The sequence below is a fragment of the Triturus cristatus genome, chromosome 1_2 (assembly GCF_964204655.1).
Source record: "Triturus cristatus chromosome 1_2, aTriCri1.1, whole genome shotgun sequence".
In the NCBI taxonomy this organism is placed as follows: Eukaryota; Metazoa; Chordata; class Amphibia; order Caudata; family Salamandridae; genus Triturus; species Triturus cristatus.
In genome coordinates this window covers 1,051,183,075-1,051,204,785 of record NC_140580.1, presented here as the reverse complement: position 1 = coordinate 1,051,204,785, position 21,711 = coordinate 1,051,183,075, and the positions used below count along the sequence as shown (strand labels likewise).

The following is a 21,711-nucleotide window of genomic DNA, read 5'->3' as shown; positions in this document are numbered from 1 at the left end:
GTGTTCTGATTCTGCAAGCTTTACATTTTGTGAACTTAGTGTCTTTTCCTTGCGAACCTGAATCATCTTGTACAGTTTTAAACATTTATTTTTCTCTGAAGGTGACTGGATTAGTAAATCTTGAGTAGAACACAAGGTGCACAAAGCTGCTGAATAAAGCAAATTGACCACGTCATTTACTTGGCTGTGTCTGTCTTTTGTTTATGAAAACTCAACAGAGCACCTGAAACTGTATCTGTTACCATACTGTGCTAGGCTCTTATACTTTTACACCATTTTATTCTGTTCTATTCTGAATTTGTACGAGCTATCTGAGGAAGAAGCTCAGTGATACCAAATGAAGGAAACAAAGAGGGTGAAAATGAAGAGGCATCTGCGTTCCTGTTGGCAAGGATGGAATAGAACCTTGGCTGTTGTTCCTTGTGGATACTGATATTGCGGCCAGAAAGATTTGTACCCTTGCTATTGCTGATTAAGGAGGGCTTATTGGCATGCCTGTAGCGCAGAAACTGCTTACCAAGCTCTCTAGCAGAGGATTATGGTATTGATTTCGTCAAGTAGACTTGAGGACTACCATGATAACGGACCCCCCCCCCCCCCCCCGCCCTCCCTCCCCAAACCACCACCACCACCACCGAAGTTCATTCCGTATTACTCCATAATTGGGAAAACCGCAGAGTCACTTGAACTTCATTTGGCCTCCGTTTGGATAAAGTCAACCATTCTTCCAGACGTCCTTCAGCCTTCCATACAGACTTCGCTGCCATTATTCTGCTTCACAGACACCCTCCTGGACCCTATTTTGGCAGCCTGGGAAAAACCCACCACTTCTAAAACTTTCAAGAGGGTTATAGCCAGACTATATTTCTCTGTACCTGGCGACCCATCTTTTTTTCTCTCATCACCCAGAGCATCTAATTATTCAGGTGTCATGCTCTACTAGGAAGGCTCTTGTTCCATTTCCCTGAGCTCCTGCTCATATGCCGTTAAAGAAGCCCTGGGGGTTGCATTTCGGTTGAAAGGGATTTCTCCTCTTCATTGTGTTTGCCCTCCATACCCCTAATTCGTCGGGTTCTGAGGAAACTTCTGAGAGACTCGGCCCAAGTCATTTTAATAAAGAAGCTGAGAAGGACAAACTTTCTCTGACTCTCTTCCCCCCCCCCCCCTCTTCCCTTAACCCCCCCCCCCCCCCCCCTCTTCCCTTAACCCCCCCCCACCCCCCACCCTGCTTTCTACGTAAGGTGGGCCTTCTCTTCCAGCTGAAGTTCTGTATCCCACCACTAAGACTGCAAACTGTTCAGAGCTGTGCAGCCCGCCTACTACTGAACATTTCCAAACATAGTTCAGCCAAACCAGCCCTTACTATTTTGCACTGGCTCCCCATCCAGGAAAGAATTAGATTCAAGGCAATGTGTATTGCCCATAAAGCTATTTCGGGGAAAGGTTCCCCAATGATTCATTCTATGGTACAACTCTATCGCCCTAATAGGACTTTGAGATCCAACAATAAAGGTTTACTCGCATTTTCTAGGATCAAGCGATCACGAACTGGAGGTCGGTGGTTTTCATACAATGCAGCTAAGTTTTGGAACCGGCTCCCCATCATATACATCTGGAATCTAATCATCTTAATTTCAGAAAGCAGCTTAAAACTTTTCGTTTCTGTTGATCTGCTCTTAGTTTAATAGGTGCCACATTAAGCGCTGGGATGCCCATGGGTAGCCATGCGCTATATAAATGTGTATTCATTCATTCATCCAGACTCTCTATCTCCATGCTTGGAAATTGAGCAGGGACATCTGAGTTTGTTCCAGCTACAGCTGAAGTGGTAGATGTAATTCTGTCTGCTCACCGTCATTCTACCAAGATAGTACACATGGAAGGTGGAACAAGTTTACCACTTGTTGTGCTCAGAACAGTGCTTGATCCTTTGAAAGCCCAATTGTCTGCAATCCGCAGGTTTGTGTTATCGTTAGCCCGGCAAGACTTTGCGGTGGGTACTGTCAAGAAATATCTTGTCTGCTTTCCTCTTCCTTCCGGACCAGCCATCCTTATTTGTCTCCTTTCGTAGTGCACTTTCTGAAAGGCTCGACAAACCTGTTCCTCCACAGCCCCATTTGTCATAGTTTAGTGGGACCTTAATTGTTTTTTCAACTTTTAGATAGGATCTCGGTTTAAAACTCTTCACTTTTGGGCAGTAGAGGCTTTTAACTGTTAAAACTGTGTTTCTAGTTGCCATAACTTTAATGAGGCAGGTTATTTAATTGCAAGCACTGAGCTCGCATAGTCCTTTCACTTCCCTTTTCCCTGACAAGTTAGTACTTTGAACTAGACCTGCTTTCCTACCCAATGTAGTGACCTCATTCCATTACTCTTTTTTTCTTTTACCACCTAGGATTTTTGGGATCAGAGCTGGAAAACGTGGAGGGACGTAGAACCTAACATCTAATACTAAAACGCATCATTACAATGGTCCTTTATTAGAATAAGGAATCTCCTACTGGATCTAAACCCCACACAGATTATGGCAACGGCAGAACTTGTTGAAGATCTGATAGAATCTAATACTCGTAGGTCTCTTAGTTGCTGGGTTTCCCTCTTGCGCAATTGAGGTGTCTAAGCTCTATGGTAAAGTGTTAACAAAATGGCAGCCCAAAGAAAATCTCCAGATATCTATTTTAACTTGGGATACGATTATGGAGTTAAATGTTTCACTGTTAAAGGGTGCTAATCTGCGACGTATGCAATTTTACACTAAGTGGCTGCTATATGGAACCTCTACCCTCTTCCATGAGATTAATCGGCAGATTCCAGCAAATTTAGATGCGATGCAGAGGAAGGGGGCAGTTGGACACATATTGTGATGGACTTGCCCAAAGTAAGGTAAGTTCTGGGATGAGATTAGCTAGTTTTGCAGTCACACATTATAATAGCAACAACCACAAGATATCCAGACAGCCGTTTTTGGATATTCACCTGATCTAAAAGCTGATTTGCTATTGAAAAAACAATTGTACATTGTGACTTTAAAAGTTTTAAAGGTAATTATGCGATTGATTAAAATGTTTATACTGTGTTGCTATGTCTGGAATTTGAAAGGCTATGACCGTGATGAAATTGTATGACATTTTCCTAACTGAAATTTCAATGAATTTTGTAACAGATGAACTTTTCCAATAAAAAATAGATTTAAAAAGAAAAAAAACCCTTGCAATGCCAAACTTATTGTCTCTTTTATTTTTTTTATTGATTGGATTCCAATATGTGATCATAACTGTAGAAGTCAATCAGGTCTTTTGGAAATAATGATGATCGCCATGTTATGGCAAAACATGCAACGATCTACCCATCTCCAGAGGAACTCAAAGCTGTTCAAGATATGGTATCTACAGTTGAATGTGCTCTTAAGCATGTCTCCGACTGGCTGGATGAAACCAGCAGGTCTGTTAAAGTGGATAATGATGTCGTAATGAAAGAAGAGTCCACAGAGATCACAAGCAGGTGAGTGCATCATGTTTTGTTTCAAAATCAAAACAATACGTTTCTTTTTTTGTAAAATGTTCAACTTTCTTCGTTTTTTGTTCAGTTTTCAGACATTGTTTGTTAAGATAGGTATTGCCACACACACATATTCATTTGTGTTGAGATAAACATGTAAACCTGTTTTGGAACATGCACAGTTAATTTTAGCAAAAAAGTAACAGTAAATGTCGAAATGCTAGACTGTTAAAATCAATTAGAACATTTGAGATTTACTAGCTTCTAATTTGAGCAGCATACTGTAGAAAGTCTTTTGATTAGATTACTTGATTTTACCCTTTCCATGTCTCAATTCGTGTGGGAAGGGAGTAATTGTCCGGTATGCATCTTTCGGGACCTTTGATCTTTATATTGGCAGTCAGAACATTTGCAGTGTTTTAGAAGTGTAACAAATGTTTAATTCTAATTATAAAGTTTAGATGAGAAACTCGAAAATTCAACATATCTATCCAACCATAACGCTGAACCTGATTTAGACCTGTTAGTCCGAGTAATGGAGGAATCGCAGAGTATTTGACAGTCAGCAGTAAAATCTCTAATCCAGCATTGGATCTTACCCAATGTATACTCTTTAGAATACCTGCTGCCACGCTGGCCCTTAAACGTGCCTCATATTTTATTTAAAAGAATGTCTATCATACACAAAATTACTTCTCCTCTTTCCCCCTTTTTTTTCCCTAGCTTTGTAGGTGTCAAAAACTGTGTTTAACACTCCAGCACCCAAGCAAAAGGGTGGGGGGCTTGTTTAATTGTGCTTGGAGATTGGTGCTTGTCATCAGTCAGAGAAAACCGTTCTTTATGTTCTTCAAAGTATGGCCATGCAATAACTGCATTGTATTCAAAATGTTTTACTCCCTTATAGCCGTGTTTTTAATTCTTTTTAAACATTCTTTTTGTTGAACGGTTGCTTAGTACACCATTACAGATAATGCAGAAACTGGGTACAGTTTGACGGCAGTGAGAAGAGTAATACAGACTTTGAAAAAAATCTCAGTGTCTTCCCCCTGCATCTCGCAGTCACACTCCCTAGCTGTTCCAATATATACCCACACACTACATAATTAGGTTCTATATTCCTCCCACTGGGTCCAGTTATTTTTCCATTTTTTGAGGCATCCCCATCTCTGGTAAACTACTTTCTCCGCCTGCTGGCACCAATCTGGATCGTGTTTCCAATCCCTAACCCCCCCCCCATGCCCTCGCAATATTGCTTTTTACCACTCACGAGGCAATCATGAGCCCAGTTTTGGTGTGCTTAGGCAAAGTCTTCTCCCCTGTCACTCCCAGTATGTGCCATTTTGCCTCCAACGGGACCTGGAGACGCACACTATTCGTCTTAACCCGTGCCACCCTGGTCCAGTAGTGCTGAATTTTGGAACAGGCCAAGATAATGTGAAAAAAGGTGCCCACCTCCCCGAATCCTTTAGCGCACCGATCGGAGTCAAAATGACCCAGTTGATGTTGGAGTGTCCTGGGGGCATACGACCTGTGTAGGATCCGGTATTGGATCAATCAAAAACGTGCTTGTATATCAATCTCTTTAGGGCTCTGTCTCTCCTTTGTCCAGTCTTCAACCTCCAATAGCCCTAAGTCTGCCTCCCACGTCTGTCTCTAGGGGCCCATAGGGTCCGGGGAATTATTCATGAGCTCTCGATAGGTGAGAGAAACAGTCTTATTTACCGTCGAGGAGTAGTCGGTCCTCTAGTGGGAAGTATTCAGGTAGCAGTTCTCCCTCTGGCACATGACACGGCATGGCATGTTTTAACTGCAGGTAGCGGCCCCCTCCCCGTCAGCCATTTGATATTCTTTCTGTAGGTCCTCGAATTTGATCATGGCCCCGTTCTGCCAGCCATCTCCAAGGCAGCCTATCCTGATGAGGCTCCACCTATGAAAACCCTGCATGCGCCCGAAATAACTCATTCAGGATTTTATACGGGGTGTTCTGTAACACGTACAACAGGCGAGGGAGGACCATCATCTTAAAATTTACGGCCCGACCCCTTAGAGAGACCGGGTTCCGCTATCAATGGGCCACATCACCCTACAATCTCTCCAGTTGAGTATAATTTAAGAGTCATGAAGTCTTCCTCGGACTTGGTAATCCGAATACCTAAGTATTCAAATTCCTTCCTCTGTACCAAAGCTGCACAAGCGGATGCGAGAGGGGGGATCTCACCGGCCAGGGGAAGTCCAGGGACTTTTCCCAGTCCATCTGATAGCCGGAGTAACTGCCGAAAATTTGAAATATGTGAATGAGTCTATGGAACGTCGGGTGAGGCTTGCGTGCGTAGAGCAGAACATTATCCGCGTATCAGGCGATACACTTCTCCCAGCCTCCCCCACCTTCGATACCATGAACGAGAGGATCCTGACGTAGCCGTGGCACCAGAGCGAAAATTATAGGGGAGAACGGGCACCCCTATGTAGTGCGAATGACCTTGATACCACCCCATTTACACGGACTAGACAAGACCGCAAACTGGTATGGCCATTTGATGCTATTGAATGCCATACGGACATCTAGCGAGAGCACAGCTGTGGCTTCAGCCGGACGAGTCCCCCGTCACATGCATGACTCCATATAGACATCAGAGATTAAGCAGTGTGCTCCTGTGTGGCATAAACACCGGCTGGTCGGGGGTATTAATGTGGAGATAATTGGACGTAGCCAATTAGCCAACACCTTTGCCAGGACCTTGGCCTCAAAATGGAGTAGGGAGGTGGGCCTGCAAGAGCTGCACAGCTCCGGGGGTCTATCCTTCTTTGGAATAACAATTATGGTGTCGAATAGTAAGGCCTCTGGCAATCACCCATCTTTTTGTGCAGTTTGACACATCTATTTAGCATTGGCTGAGCCACCTTGTCCACCACACATTTATATAGTTCCGCAGGCAAGCTGTTCGGGCCTGTTGCCTTTCCGGACTGTAAATCCCGAATGGCCCCCTCTATCTCCTCCATTGTCGGGCCTCGATCAGTTTCCTCCCTGTCTTCTGCCGAGGGTTCTGGCTGAGAGATGTCATTGAGCAGCTTGTCACTGTCGTCTCCCATTCTACTAGAGACCAACCTGTATATTGTTTCATAGTAGGCTGCAAAGGCCTGGGCTGTGAGCGCTCCAGACATGCACGGACGACTGTCGGGCATCGGCAGCTCCAAGACCCAATTTTAGTCCCTGTTCCTCCTCTCCAGCCACGCTATTAGTTTGTTGGCCTTATCGCCTAGGTCATATAAACACCTCTTCGTGGCTATCGCATGCGATCAGATCGCATTCTCCTCCAGATCTTAGTCTCCTCTGTTTGAGGTACAACTGGTGCTTCCTCCGACCCCAGTTGCACCTCAATGGTTCCGATTTCCTGTTCTAACTCTCTGCACGGAGAGCGCCGCTCATTCCTCTTGTCCCCAACCACCGCTTGAACATAGCCCCTGGCCACCACTTTATACGCCTCCCACATGGTACAATGCAAACCTAGCGATCTAGAATTTTCATTAAAATATTCAGTTCATACCCTGAACTTGTCTCTGAATCTTGGTCCTTAAAGTGCCAGGGATCCATACTTCAAGCGGAGTTCTATTACACCCTCTCTCCCCCCCCCCCCCCCCCCCCCCCCCCCAAAAAAAGTTAATCACTTAGGCGGACTTGGAAGACGTACCTCCAGGGAAGGTCTTTCACCTGAAGCATCTACGTCAACTCCTGAGGAGAGCCCTCACTCTGTTACTTGTGTCACCGCCGGTCACACTCCTGGCCCCGCTGTTGCTTTGCTGCTCGTCCGCCATCATGTCAATTCCATACCTTCTCCGGTGCTGTAAAGTACCACGACTTGCCATTGTCCAACACCTGGAGTTCAGCCGGGAATAACATCATGTACTTGAGATTTTCAACAAGCAAAGCTCTCTTAACCTCCTTGGAGGTACGCTGTTGGCGCTGCACCAGGAGGGTAAAACCTGGAAAGAACTGGATCATTGCATTTCATATGGCAGGTCTCTCCGATTGCGAGCAGCCTGCAATATCGCAGCTCGGTTGAGGTAGTTTAGGATCTTGGCAATAATGGTTTTCGGGGAGGGGGGGCCCCAGGCTTTGGCTGTGGGATTAGTGCTCTATGTGCCCTTTAAACTGAAAAAAAGTTAGAGAGGCATTTGGGCTTCAGGTGATTGACGATGATATCCTTCAGAAAGAGGACCATGCTCAGCCCCTTCGGGGTTCCCCACCATCCTGATGTTATTCCTGCGGGCCCTCCCTTCCTGGTCCTCCAATTTTACAGGCATCATCTTGTGTTGGTGGGACACTTGCTGCACCGTTTCGTCCAGTTTTCGAGTGGTGGATTGGAGCTCGTTAATGTCTCCTACGGCTACGTTCTCCGATGTCTTATTTTTGTCTGCCCGGAGGAGGATTACCTCTATGGTCAGCTTGTCCATTTTGGACTCCAGAGTCATTCCCAGATCATGGATGGCTGTCATTATGGACCTCAGCGAGGGCTCTGCCTTCTTTTGGGCCCCCGACGCTGCTGCACCCTCCATCATTGCCTGTCTGGGTACTGCGTACTTATCCAGTTTGTTGGCCTTAAGTGCGGGCCTACCTTTAGGCCGCATTGTGTCCTCCCTGGGGGAGAGTTCCCTTTCCCCCCCCAATCTCCTCCACCAGTCGTAAACTAGGCTCTGGTAGTTGCTGCCGACCATGTGCCCCGACAGGCGCGGCGATAAGAAAGGGGAGGGGAGGTCCCCCAGCCAACCAGATTCCACCAGGCTCCGACTCCCTCACCGACCCACTTCCCCTGCGTCTCAGTATAGACTGGGTCTACACCAGCAACAGCAGTCCCAGGGGCGGTGTTTCAGGCAATCTGGACTTTGTGCACCCGTCTGCCATCTGGTGTCTCCCGTGGGCCTCGAAGCGGAGGCTAAACTCCTGAGATCCGGACGACTGCCTCAGGGGGTGAAACTAGCCTTTTCAGGGCAGCAGGCCTCACCACTGCTGAGTCCGCTTGCCACACTGTTGGCCCGTTCAGTGCATATGCCCCATGCTCCACGACTGCCTCTGCAGGCTGCTGCAGTCTCAGCCCTTAGCTGGGTGGCGGTCCTGCGTCCCAGCCGATGTAGGAGAATGCCGTCTCCTGCCGGCAGTGGCCTTGAATTCGTCCGCGTCCACCAGCTTTCACCACCACAAAGGGCGGCTCTGGCACACCCCGTCGCAGACCATCTCAATCGTCCGGAGCCCCCTCGCCGCTATCGGCAGCGGTCATGCAGGCTCTGGTCACTGACTGACCCTCGGGGCTCACTCCAAGACACTGCGGTCTCCTCGCACTGTCGCGCCACATCACGGAGGATGCGGGGGGAGACTATGACTCCAGCGTCAGCTTCACTCATCCCTGCTGCTGCTCCAGATGGTCCCCCCCCCCCATGTCGCTCTCAATGGAGGGGAAGGAGAAGACCCCTGTCCCGGGTCCAAGCAGGAGGAAGCGATTGCCACCGGGGCCCAGTCCGATCTGCTTCCGCCGCCCACTGCCCTCGAGGCACGGCTCCCAGGACTGCCGAGCACAGACCGTCTCCGGCTGGCTCAGGCCTCGGTGCTACCCTCTGCTCAGGGTCTCTGTCCCTTGACCGAGTTCGGCCCCAGTGGCTGTCTCCGGATAGAATGGACACATTGCTATGCCCCATTCGCTAGGGTCGGGCGGATTATAAGAGGATAGGTAAGGGCAGCGGTAGAGCTCTCAAACTATGCGGCAATCTGGGCTGATTCCAAGTCACGCCCCCCCTTTTTTTTATTTGTAGTTTTTTTCTGCAATTCTTTCAGTGTGGAAGTTGGTGGGGGGGTGTTTAGTTTTTCAGGTAAGAAAAATAGTAAGCACAAATTCCTTGAAATACTCGCAACATAGATGGGCAGATGGCAGGAGAACGGAATTCTATTGTGAGATTACTGCCCCCATCTGTCCAAGATTGACGCAGTCATCGTATACAGGTGAAATCCTGCGCAGTTAGGGGGCACGTGAAGTTCATTCCTGTCCTGTAATGCAAGAATTCAATTATTGCCCAAAATTGGCCTTTTGGGCATAAAACAGTCTCCTTTAATAGACCCATGAGGGACCCTATATCATTTGCTATCTCGTTGAGGCCTCTCCTTTTGTATGCAAGTTTGTTGTGCCCTTTGCCAGCCTCCTTCCTCATTAAGCAGTTTGTTTTGGTGCTGAGACTCCTGTTGGGACCAACCAGGAGGGCATCCTGTGAAGCTTCAAAGTCTATTAATGCGTTAGTGCAGTGTCTCAGCATCTAGGAAAACCATTGTCGCAAAGGCATTGATATACATCCACCTTCAAAGCAGTTGAACGAAGAGTTGAAAGCAAACCTCGACAAAGGCTAACTGGGGTATTTTCCACAAAGTCCTTTATATCCACTGGATGCTTCTGGTGATGCTGTAAGTGACGCCTGGTGATGGACCCTTAAAAGATATCCGTTTTCTTACAAATTAATATTTTCAGGATGACCCTTTATCTTTCAGTGACTTGTTCACTACATCAGTCATGAAGTTTGAGGTTCAGTCTGGATAACGGTATGGTTGAAGAAGCTCTACTTGAGTGTCTGTATAATATCGATTCAGCTTCCCTGTTCATCATATGATATGGTTGATTCATTAGCATCACAGATTGTTTATTGGGTAGTTTTACACAGGTGCTCCGATGAAGCCAGGAGGATGTAAACAGACAATATAATCAATAGGGCTGAATAACCGCATTTAAACATTTATAGTACATCAGATATTTTGATAGATATCTTACTTTATCATTTATTTAGTCTTTCTTACAATTATTTGACTTGTAAGAATTAAAGCTAAAGGGAACAAGGGGAAAATAGTGCGCACATATAATCTTTGACTGGAGACTGATGTCAAATATTTTTGAGGAAGATCAGTTAAACAATCAAATGACTATCCTCCTTTAAAGTAAGAGGAAAGTGAATCATCTCTCAAATATCAGAAAAATTATCATAGTGACTAATTTATGTATTTCCTCGAAGAGGAATAATAAAGTCTCACATAACATGTTCTTTAAGAAAACAAAACTCTGCACACCATTGTAAAGATATTTAAAAACATGATGATGAATACATGTTTTCAAAATAGACAAAAAAACTGTGTATTCACTGCTGAGAAGACCAAAGGTGCAGTTAATATGCAGAGTAAAATGTTACTTCCGTGAAGATGATGAATATTAAATCAAGATACTCATCATTGATGAAGGCTGAACTAAGGGATTTGATGTTGAGGAATACTTTATTAATAAAATCATCAATGTACCTGTGCTGTATGAGATGAAAAAGAAGCTGGTTTATGTACACATCTTATGGTCAGAATCCAAATTCCGAGTATAGTGGTTGATATTTCAATATTTATAGGGTATGGTGTAGTTATAAAAACAAAATTTTTAATGTGGATCAGAACATGTTATGTTAATGTTTGTCTTTTTGGAAATAAATAGATTTTGATATTTGTTCACAGTGGTTGCCATCGCTTACTTGGTAGTGAAACACTTAAAATGTGGAAATACAGAAGTATACAATTTGTGGTTAGAAGTATATCAGTGTAACAAAATGTGGAATGGATAAACCTCAGGGCTCACAAAAAAGGCATTTCAAGGGAAAAACCACATTCTTTAATAGAGACTTTCAGTCAAATAAGAGGCTTCTTTTCTGGATTTGATGATGTTCACTTTAATTCTTCATGCACCCTTTCTTATGAGACCTTTGCGAGAAACCATTTAAGCTCAATGGTCCCAAATCATAGCAAACTTGAGCTACAGAGTATTTATAACCAATTAGACTAAATAATCTTTGTCTTTAGTGGGCATAAATGGATTTTATTTTTATTTTTTATCACAGCCTTTCTATTTCACAAGGAAGCAATGTTGATGAATGCTTCCCTAAAAGGTTAGGGTACATCTGAACGATCTTAGGAGTCTCTCTACCATATGCATGTCCTGGAGCAGAGGGCAATCCGTTTGTCTCATCAGATTTTTCTGCTGCATGTGGGGGAAGATTTGTGAGGGATTCACCCAGATCCTGTTAGATAGCAACCAGCATGTTAAACATTAAGATGCAGGTGTCGAGCAGGTAAACTAGATCAGCAGTGTTGTTTAATGAAACCCCAAAACTGGTCTTAGGATGCTTGTTTCCAGTCCAGGGAGGACCTGGCCTGGCAGTTCGGACTGGACTGTTCCCATTCGGCACAGGGTCAAGACTGATTTGCATATGGCTGTGTTCAAACTGGAATGGCATGGTGAGCAAAAATACGATGGATTCAGCCCCAGATCTCTGTACTGGGGTGAATGTATGAGACTGTTCTGCATTCTGTCCATCAATTGTTGTTTTTGTGTTTGAGGGGAAGAGCACCAGGCACTTCCTCAAAGAGTGTTTGTCTCCTAGGTGCAAGATGAAAGCTAGTTAAAGAAAAATTCACATTTGGAAGGCATTGTTTTTTTTAAATTTTTTTCACAAAATGTGCTTATTGTTTCAAGCATTGGGTCCTTCTGAACTATGTTTCGAAACCTTATTGTTGCAGGCTAACTTAGAACTACTCCTACTCCTCTAGGGACTATTTTTTTTTCCGCATACACGTTGTATTTGGAAGCCACGAGGTACAATCACATCACACCTGTGTGCTACCACATGCACTGGCTCTAGAACCTTCATGAATTTAGTTGGTCTTGCCCACCTTTTAGGTGACCGGATTTGCCAGTCCTTATGGCTAATGCTAAAATACACGCTTAGCTAGTCTCTGGGGTGTTACATTTAGAAACGTTTTAAGATCGCATGTGCCCCAGTTTCTCAGAACTTTACACGTTTTGTCTGTAAGACGCCTCGAACTGTTATGTACTATTTGGAATAATCCACTTTTCAGCTGTGTGATCAGTTTTGACATTAGGGCATCTGCAGAAATAAAATGCGTTGTTGTGGAATTGTCTTAATGTATATTATATTCTCAGTGTATGCGTCCTTGAATTTGCCCTTTTTCGTATTTCTGTACCGCAACTTTGGAATAGGTAGGTGTGTGATTTGTTCAATATAACAATTAACTGAAAATGTGTTCGGTGATCTTGAATCTGCATGAAGGACTTTTTTTCTTTTACCGGCGCCAATTCTGATAAGCCAAACATTAATTAGGAAAATGAGTGACCTTTGTTTTCATTTCGGCTAGTGGCTATGGGTCCAAGGACTCTGGAAATACCCTGGACAGGTCGGACTAGAACTAGATACTGCAAATTTAGTTAAAGAACAATATTTTGTATTAGTTAGGGACACTAAGGTTGGGAGTGCGAGGCCTGATAGCATAACAGATGTTTATCTCAGGTCTAGGACAGAGGTAGGGTAAAAAGACTACCTTGATAAAATACAGCCTGATCAAAGAAGGCAGACGTGTGTTATTTAGACTAAGCATCTTCCCAACAAGGTCGAATCTTGTTAAAATGGTTAAGAGAGGAGGAATTACTTTGTAGCTGCTCTGTGGGTGGGAAGGGTACCATAACTCACCTGCTACTGTTTTGTACAAAATGTAGTACTATCCGAACTAAGTGGCCCTATCCCCTCAGAGTTATATGGGGCTAACAGTATGACAGAAGCAATCACACTGTTTTAGAACGAGTTAAAAGTATTTTATTCTGTTTTGTTTTGATAGGAAATGTATGCATTTTATTTTAACTTCACCTCACCTAGCACTTGAAATCTTTGAGCGCCTGGTTTATAAAGTGTGCTGATGGCTGGTAACCAAAGTGAAGCTATAATTTAGTAAACCTGGCTTCTTGGTTCCTTATTGAAAAGGCCACATATGCCAATGCATACTTATATCATTGAGATAACTAGAAAATGAAGTCGATCACTTTGTATGCTAGTACGAGTATGGATTGTTTTCACTAGGACACAAGATGGGTGGAAGTTGTGTGTGGAATTGTGGTATACAGTACACTAGCTGGACTGAGGTACGAGTCGTGAAATGGTGGGGCATGGCACAATGTGAGACAGAAGCATACGCCTGTTGGCGGTGGCGGCAGCTGCATGAGTTGGGGAAATTGCACGAACCAGGAGGGGTTTAAAGGGGTGGAACTAAATTAGGAGTACCAAAGCACTCATGGTAGGAGTCCAGAGCACAGGATTTTTCTGGGACAGTCATAGTGCTCTTCAACAGAAAGCTTTAAAGTTAACTTAATTCCTTGTTTGGGTTGGGGAAAAGTATAGTTGGAATTATGGGCGCTGGAATCAGACAATTAATTAGGGTTTGGGAGGTGAAGGTGGATGAAAACACAAGTCAAGACCGTTTGAGTCAAGGCGGTGGTGAACAACAACAAAATGCGTAGAGGATCTGGTGCATGAGTCCAAGGGCAAGGAAGGTACAAAAAACACAAGGTTGTAAGGGGTGGTTTGCTTTTTGCTCTCTGCGTGGGATGATGCATCTGAATCAGCGAGATGCAAAATGTCCACATAGCAAGACCAAGGTGTGTGCTTCAAATGTGAACTTACCTTGAAGATACGTTTCAGAATTATGTATGTTGGACCATTGCTCTTCTTGCAGAATCTACATCTGATTCTTGTAATTTGTTTCAGGGAGTGACTCTTCAACCTAGTCATTATTTTTCAGGAAATGTGTAAAAGCTACTTTCTGATGGATAATCCTATCTGCAGATTTCTCACCATTTTCAATTTCTCAGGCGTCAGACAAGACGTGTTATGTTTTGCAATAGCTCTTCAATGCCAGTAGATGGGGCTGACTGCATGTTGGCATCGAAAACAACACTACTTTGACATCATTGGAGCCATGAAGATCTCACAAGAGCATACAGACTTCAGTGCCCTTGTCTGTTCTTTGAACTTGGATCTGGAACTCACTCTCCACTTTTCTAGTCAGAGATTTTTTTAATCTTTAATCCCTAACTTTAGAAGGTAGAAGTGCACAATGACCTCCCCCAATTCCCCTCCCCCTCCCACCAGACGTTCATAGTTTAAGCTCTGTAGGGGTTGTGAGGGTCAAATGTCAATTACTGACGCTTGCAACTTTTGTCTCTGGTGCCTGGAATGCGACCACTACACTAAGTCATGTAACTCATGCTTAGGTATGCATCCCAAAACAGGAAAACAAAACGGGGAGACTGTTCTCCTCAAGGTCTGCCTCTAGTCCCACTAATTTCTCAGGCTTACCTGGAATGTTTTACCCTGGGAACTGATCCTCCATACGTTCTGAATGGTACGATTGATATATCAGAAGTGTCATGGCACCCCCTGGAGCAACTTTTGGCTCCCTGTTATCTGCTGGGGTGCCATTTGAATGCCTGCCAATTGGACTTCTCTCTGGATCATTCGCCCCCTTCCAGCGGTCCCAAAATTCTAGAGAACTGTAATACTGATTCCAAAACGCTGGGAAATTGTAGCGTTCTCCTTGTTTTGATCAGTTGAGGATTTTTAACCTGAATACTATAACTAAGGCAAAACACCAACTGGAGGTCTTCCATTTGCTGGAATCTGAGAGCGCGGATATTTTGTTTTTAACAGAAACATGGCTAACTGCTATATCATCCCCTGATATCCTTGCAGTGCTACCAGAAGCTTATTACATCCTTCAATCTAATTGCGGTCCCGATGGAGCTGGCGGTGGAGCTGCAGCTACTATTAAGAATTATTTAAAGTTCGCCTTACTGGATTCTTTTATTATTTCAATGATAGACAATCTTGTAGTAAGACTGGACTCTCCAGTCCATCCCTTAACTTGTGTCCTGCATTATAGACCTCCAGTGTGCATTCTTTATTTTGCTTAAGCCATAGCGAATCACATCTCTTCCTTAGTTATTGATCAAGCAAAAATCCTAATGCTTGGAGACTTTAACTATTGGGCAAACTGATTTGGGTGACCAACTTTCAGAGGAGATACCAGAATAAGTAAGCAGTCTAAATCTTAACACAGCATGTGCGCTCACCAACCCACATGAAAGGCCATATCCTGGATCAGATATGGTCCTCTAATTTATCAGTCTCCAACAAGGAGATTCTCCCTTGTGTTTGGTCGGACCACTTGTTAATCAAATTTGTACTTTCAGATGTGGCTCTTCCTAAACCTTGCCTTGGTCCATCGACTCTCCAGATACTGGGCTCGTATCAACATGGAAGACTTTTGCTATGCTCTAGCAACGTCGCTACCAGACACTGACCACCTGAATGTTGATAGATTTGAGGGAAAGATTGCTAGGTCAGTGATATTCACATCTGCTTTGTAAAATTAAACCATCTTGGCGCCATAATGTGCTAAACTCGTTTTCTGAAGACTTAAAACACGTAGATTAAAACAGAGCCAAGCTGAACGAAAGTGGCGGAAGAACTATTCCCCGAATAAGGAGGCATTTATGCTCCAACTAAAACATTATAAAAGACTTATTATTCAGGCTAAAGCTGCTTTTTCTCAGGAAGGGTTATACATTCCACCAATAAGTCTAAGGAAATCTTCAGAATTGTGAATGAAATGTCCAATCCGGATAGAGTGACTATTACTGTCACACCGACTCGGAGTCTTTGTCAAGCTCTTAATTCCTTTTTTGTGGATAAGATTTCGATTATCAAAGCGAGCATTCCTATGAGACTGCCTGAACGAGGGGTAACAAGGGAAGACCATAATCTTATGCTAAAGTCTGAACTTCCTGCTATCAGTAAGGATAGTTTCCTGGGATTATTAAATCAAGTGAAATCAGGATCTCCTGATGAACCCTATCCTCCCACGGTGCTATGGCTGGTGTTCACCCGTTTTTCTGAAATAGTTCTAGCTCTTTTAAATCAGTCTTTGATCTGTGGAAATGTTCCCATTGCCTTCAAGGAAGCCACAGTAGTACCTCTGTTGGAGAGAGTCTGGGATGATCCTTTTGTATTAAAACATTATCTCCCCATATCACTCCTTCCATAATTGGCAAAAGTACATGAGGCACATGTAGCAGGATGTATCTGTTCAGTTATAAAAGACACCAACTTCTTTAATCCTCATCAAGCCAGTTTCTGGACAGCTCATTCCACTGAGTCAATCATCTTATCAGTAATGGATGATTTGTGGAAGGTTGCTGATAAAGGGACTACCCAGGCTCTGGTACCGCTCGATCTTTCGGTGGACTTTGACACAGTTGACTACACGATTCTGGTGGACCATGTCAGAGCCACTGGCTTGGAAGGTTATGCTCAAGAGTGGGTTATCTCGCTCCTCGTGGAATGTGCGTAGTCAGTTAAGCTCTCTTCCTTTTGCTCTCTGAAGGTCAAGTTAATCTGTGGAGTTCCCCCGGGCTTGGCCCTTTTCCCCATCTGTTTAATTTAAACATCTGCCATTTAGTGTGTGTGATTTGAATGAAATGCTTGTCCAAGAGTATAATTATGCAGATGACATGCAACTGATCTTTACCATTGAGGACTCACTGGAATTGAAATCTTCCTTCCAGGATACAATGGTATTCATCCATTGGATGAATAACAACCAACTTAAATTGAATTCAGATAAGACTGAAATTGTTATCATCTGTAAATAACCAAACCTGTGGAATGCTGCTTTTTGTCCTGTCTCAATGGGTACTCCTCCCAAGCTCAAAACTTCAGTCAAAAGTCTTGGAGTTGTGATTGACTCCAAATTGTCAATGAAACCCCAGGTAGGGACTATAGTTTGTGCCTGCTGTTTCCAACTCTGAACAATTAGAAATATTGGTAAACCTTTTTCTTTTACAGCTTTAAAACAGGACCTCATCGCATTGGTCATCACTAGAGTTGACTATGCCAATTCCCTTTACTTGGACCTTCCTGAGGGCCTAGTTGGTAGGCTTCAAATAGTTCGAAACCAGTCTGCAATGATTTTGTATCAATTACCCTGCAGGTGTCACATTACGCCCCTGTTGCGGGAGTTGCATTGTTACCAATTGAGCAATGCTCAGTCTTCAAGGCCTGCTGCATTGTTTTTAAATCCTTACAGGGTTGCAGCCCCTCCTTTATTTCAACCCGCCTCCACAAATGTACCTGGTTGGAATCTAAGATCTTCCTATTTGAATCTTCTGTCTATTCCTGAGTGGCTCCAGTTATTCAGCACTTGCTCCTCGTATTTGTAATACTCTACCATCCGATTAGGTCTCTCTCTTGTCTTTCTAAATTCAGGAAACTTTTGAAGACTCTTCATGGTGGCTTATGATTCAGGCTCCCAGTTTTCCGTTTTTACTGGTTTCTACAGATAAATACCGACAGAAAACAATGTGTTTCCTGTCTGTATTTATTTTTAAATGCAGCAAAATACAGAAAATGTTCCTTCTTTTGAATGAATCTTCATGCTGTTCTTCAAGAATTCCATGTCAACAGCTGAATACATAAACAAAAGGGAGAGGTAAAAAATGGGACGAGATGTCCTTAAATAAAGGCATAGCTAACACATAAATGTATATAATGCTAATATTTACCTGAAGGTGCAGTGTTTTGTTTTTTTGGCTACCTAATTTGCTAAAACACAACAGGCATCAAAGTTTGAGTGCAAATGTAACTGTTAAATAAATGTGGAAATATACCATTTTATGCTGCCATTTGCTTTCAGAACACAAAATAAATATAGATAAATACCAATAAGATGGGTAAAAAATAAATATGGATAAATACAGACGGAAATGTAAAGAAAACCAAAAAACATAAAAACCAGGAGCCCTACTTATGATTAATCTGTCAGAGCGCATAACTGTGATATTGCTTCTGTAGCGCCAAGAGACCTTATGTGTTCTATAAGAACTTGGTAACATAACATTCCAGCCTCAACCGCTGGTCCTATTACTACTCCAACCACTTGTCTGGCAACATTCGGAGAGCTATTGCAAAAAATTCTGGTTCCAGTCTGACATGGGTTAATGAAAATCAGGCTTGACAACAGTTATTTGAAGGATATTACAGTAATTGTGATTCTGGATAGCTTATTCTTTGCGGTTTTTAATGTAAATGATATGTCATAAATATAGTTTTGTGATTTATTTTTTTATTTTTTATTAAGTGCAAAGTTAATTAAAATCTGTATTTCAGGGATCAAAGCGGCCGTTTATTATGTGGCGTCCTGAGAATTGGCTTGGTGGCAAAAGGTTTGCTGATTAAAGATGATATGGACTTGGAACTTGTCCTTCTCTGTAAAGATAAGCCATCTAAGACGTTATTAGCTACAGTCAAAGAGAACCTTCCAGTCCAAATCCAGGTGAGTTAAATTGTACTGTGATGTCCATTAGATGTATGGAACTTGTGGAGTGGACAATGTGAGGCCAAGAAGAGTTGTGGGGCAAAACAAGAACTTTTTAAGAGTTGTACAACAGTCAGTATGTTGTGGTTTGGTTTCCCTCATGTCTTTACATCAGAGGAAGGGTGTAGTTAAGTACTTCAGCTTCATTCCAGTATTATGCAGTCCGAGGCGTTGAAAAAACAAAGAAAAGAAACAAGAACACTGTTTTAGTGTATGTACGCCGGTCTCTTCTATGTAATGGGGAGAGGAGTGAGCGAGGTACACCTTTGCCACCACCAAGTGTGTCGCCAGCGCTTGATACCCTATGCTGCGAACAGCACAGGCTTCCTGTCGCTATCCCTCCCCAGCCTTGGCAGCCGGCTTACTCCCCACTGGGCGCCCCCTTGTGAACCACCACTGGATCCGGGCACGTACCTCCGGTAGCACCGCTCCTCCAGGAAGAAAGGGATCTTAAAGGAATCCCGGTCGTCTTTCGGAGAATGTCCCCATGGAGACTGTAAACATAATACGGGAGAGGCATGAGTGGGAGGAGGTCATCGGTCCTTCTTCCTGATCGGGTATGTTGCGACACATCTCGTCCCCCCCTGACAGCGATCGGGGAACTGGGCCACACAGGACAAAAAGTCTGCATTGCCACCTGCAGGCACCTTTCCGATGACGGACCTCAAATGAAAAGGGCTGGAGAGAGAGGAACCAACAGAGAACACGGGGATTGTTCCCCTTGTTACGTCTCAACCACAGAAGGAGGTGTGGACTGTGTAGAGGATAAAGGGAGAGCCTTCCAGGTAATATCGGAGCTTGTCAATCGCCCATTTGACTGCTAAGCATTCTTTTTCAATAATAGGGTAGTGTTGCTCGCGGGGAAAAAGCTTTTTACTGATGAACACAACTGGGAGTTCGACACCCTCATCGGAAAGCGGAAACAGTACGGTCCCTAGCCTGGAATCAGAAAGATCAGTCTGAAGGATGAAGGGTTTTGTGAAGTTAGGGGATATCAGGACAGGGCTGGATGTGATGGCGTTTTTTAAATAATGACCGGCCTGGACAGCTTGGGGAGAAGGAAACAAGGGGTCTTTTGTCCCAATTCCCTTCTTCAAAAGATCAGTTAGGGGGGATGCTATCTCTGAGTAATGGGGCACCAATCTATGATAGTACCCGAGAAGCCCCAGGAAAGCCCGGATGTCTTTTTTGGTGGTGAGGAAGGGAGTATTGGTGATAGCCTTTATCTTCTCTTGTTGGTGTTCGATGACCCCTTTCCCCAGGAGGTGCCCTAAGTAGCGGCCCTTCTGGTACCCCACCCGGGACTTCTTTAAATTGATATGGAGTCCTGCTGCTGGCCTACAAGCACTTTCTGAAAATGGGGTAGGGGTTGTTCCCAGTCAGGGCTATATATCACAATGTCATCGAGGTAGGCTGAGGCGTACCCCTGGTGTTCTCGCAAAACCACGCCCATGAGCCTCTGAAATGTGGCTGGCTCCCTGTGAAGGCCGGAGGGAAGGACAGTGAATACATACAGCCCTGAGGGGGTTGTGAATGTTGTTTTGACCTGGTCTTGGGAAGAAAGGGGGATCTGCCAATATCCCTTGGTAAGGTCAAGGGTGGTGATGTATTGGGCCTCCCCCAGCTGTTCGATTAATTTGTCGACCCTAGGTAGGGGGGATACGAATCGGATTTTGTGATAGAATTCACAGTCCTGAAGCCGATACAGAATCTTACTGAACCATCTGGTTTCGCTACCAGGACCACCGGAGATGACCATTCGCTCTGAGAGGGTCGAATCACTCCCATGGCGAGCATGTTCTGGATTTCCTTTTCTATGGCTTTCCTACGGGCGTCTGGGATTCGGTATGGCTGTTGTCTCGCGACCTTGCCCGGTATAGAAGGTATGAAATGTTCTACTAGTGAGGTTCGCCCTGGAATCTGTGAACATGGGGGAGAAAGGAGCCAGCATAGTGTCTAGGGCTTCTTTTTGGTTACCCTGGAGGGCGTCCTTGATATTCAATAGGTGAAGAGTGGAGAGGTCTTTATTTGGCTCTCTGGCTAACATAAGGCTGTCTTTGGGAAGGGGGCCTAACCATTTCTTCAAGAGGTTAATGTGGAAGATTTGGGTCTTATTTTTAGTGAGATGTAGACGGTATGTGGTAAGGCCGATTTTATCGATCACTTCATATGGGCCCTTCCATTCAGCCCGTGTTTTGGGAAGGGAGGAAGGCAAAAGAACCAATACCTATTGTGTACTTGGAGGTGGCGCCACTTTTTCCATTTATCATAAAAGACCTGTTGGCGTTTTTTGGCCTTTTCAAGGTTATCATGGGCAAAGTAATGCAACTTATGCAAGCGGAATCTCAACCCCTGTGAGTACTCCAGGGAGGTACGGTTTTCTTTGGGTTTTTCTTTCTCCCAGGATTCTTTAGTCATTTCTATGAGGGTAAGGGGCTGTCTCCCGTACAGGAGCTCAAAAGGAGATCACCCTAAGCTGGTTTGTTTTTGACAACGAATGATGAACAGGGCAAAGGAAAGTAGGGCGACCCAGTCTGCCCCTTCGGCTGTCATCATCTTTTTCAGGGTCAGCTTGATGGTGCCATTATAGCATTAACACAAACCATCCGTTTGCGGATGATACACTGATGTTCTTATTTGTGTGATGTCCAAGGACTTAAACACTTGACCCATCAAACGGGTGCCCTGATCCGTAAGGATCTCTTGTGGAAACCCTACATGTGAGAACAATTCTAGTTGCTTTTCACAGATATTAGCAGTGTTTGGTGTTTGTAACGGGAACGCCTCGGGGTATCTCTTGGCGTAGTCCATAATGACCATGGCGTATTGATTCCCTTTTCTGGACAAAGGTAAGGGGCCTATGAGATCCATGTCGACTTGGTCAAAGGGTTTTCCAATGATCGCTAGGGGCTGTAGTGGAACGGCAGGGG

At 44.3% G+C, this 21,711-nt stretch overlaps 1 protein-coding gene across 7 annotated transcripts in view; it reads left to right on the top strand.

Moving 5' to 3' along the window:
• Positions 1-21,711, top strand: part of STRBP (spermatid perinuclear RNA binding protein) — a 605,440-nt gene that overhangs the window by 143,078 nt on the left and 440,651 nt on the right. For 6 of the 7 annotated variants that reach the window (XM_085612449.1, XM_085612470.1, XM_085612476.1 and 3 more), the window contains 2 exons: positions 3,281-3,501; positions 18,574-18,739. In XM_085612449.1, the coding sequence (XP_085468575.1) occupies positions 3,281-3,501; positions 18,574-18,739 (387 nt within the window). Of the gene's footprint in view, positions 1-3,249; positions 3,502-18,573; positions 18,740-21,711 lie in introns of all 7 variants that reach the window. The other variant, XM_085612460.1, reaches the window with a different exon arrangement.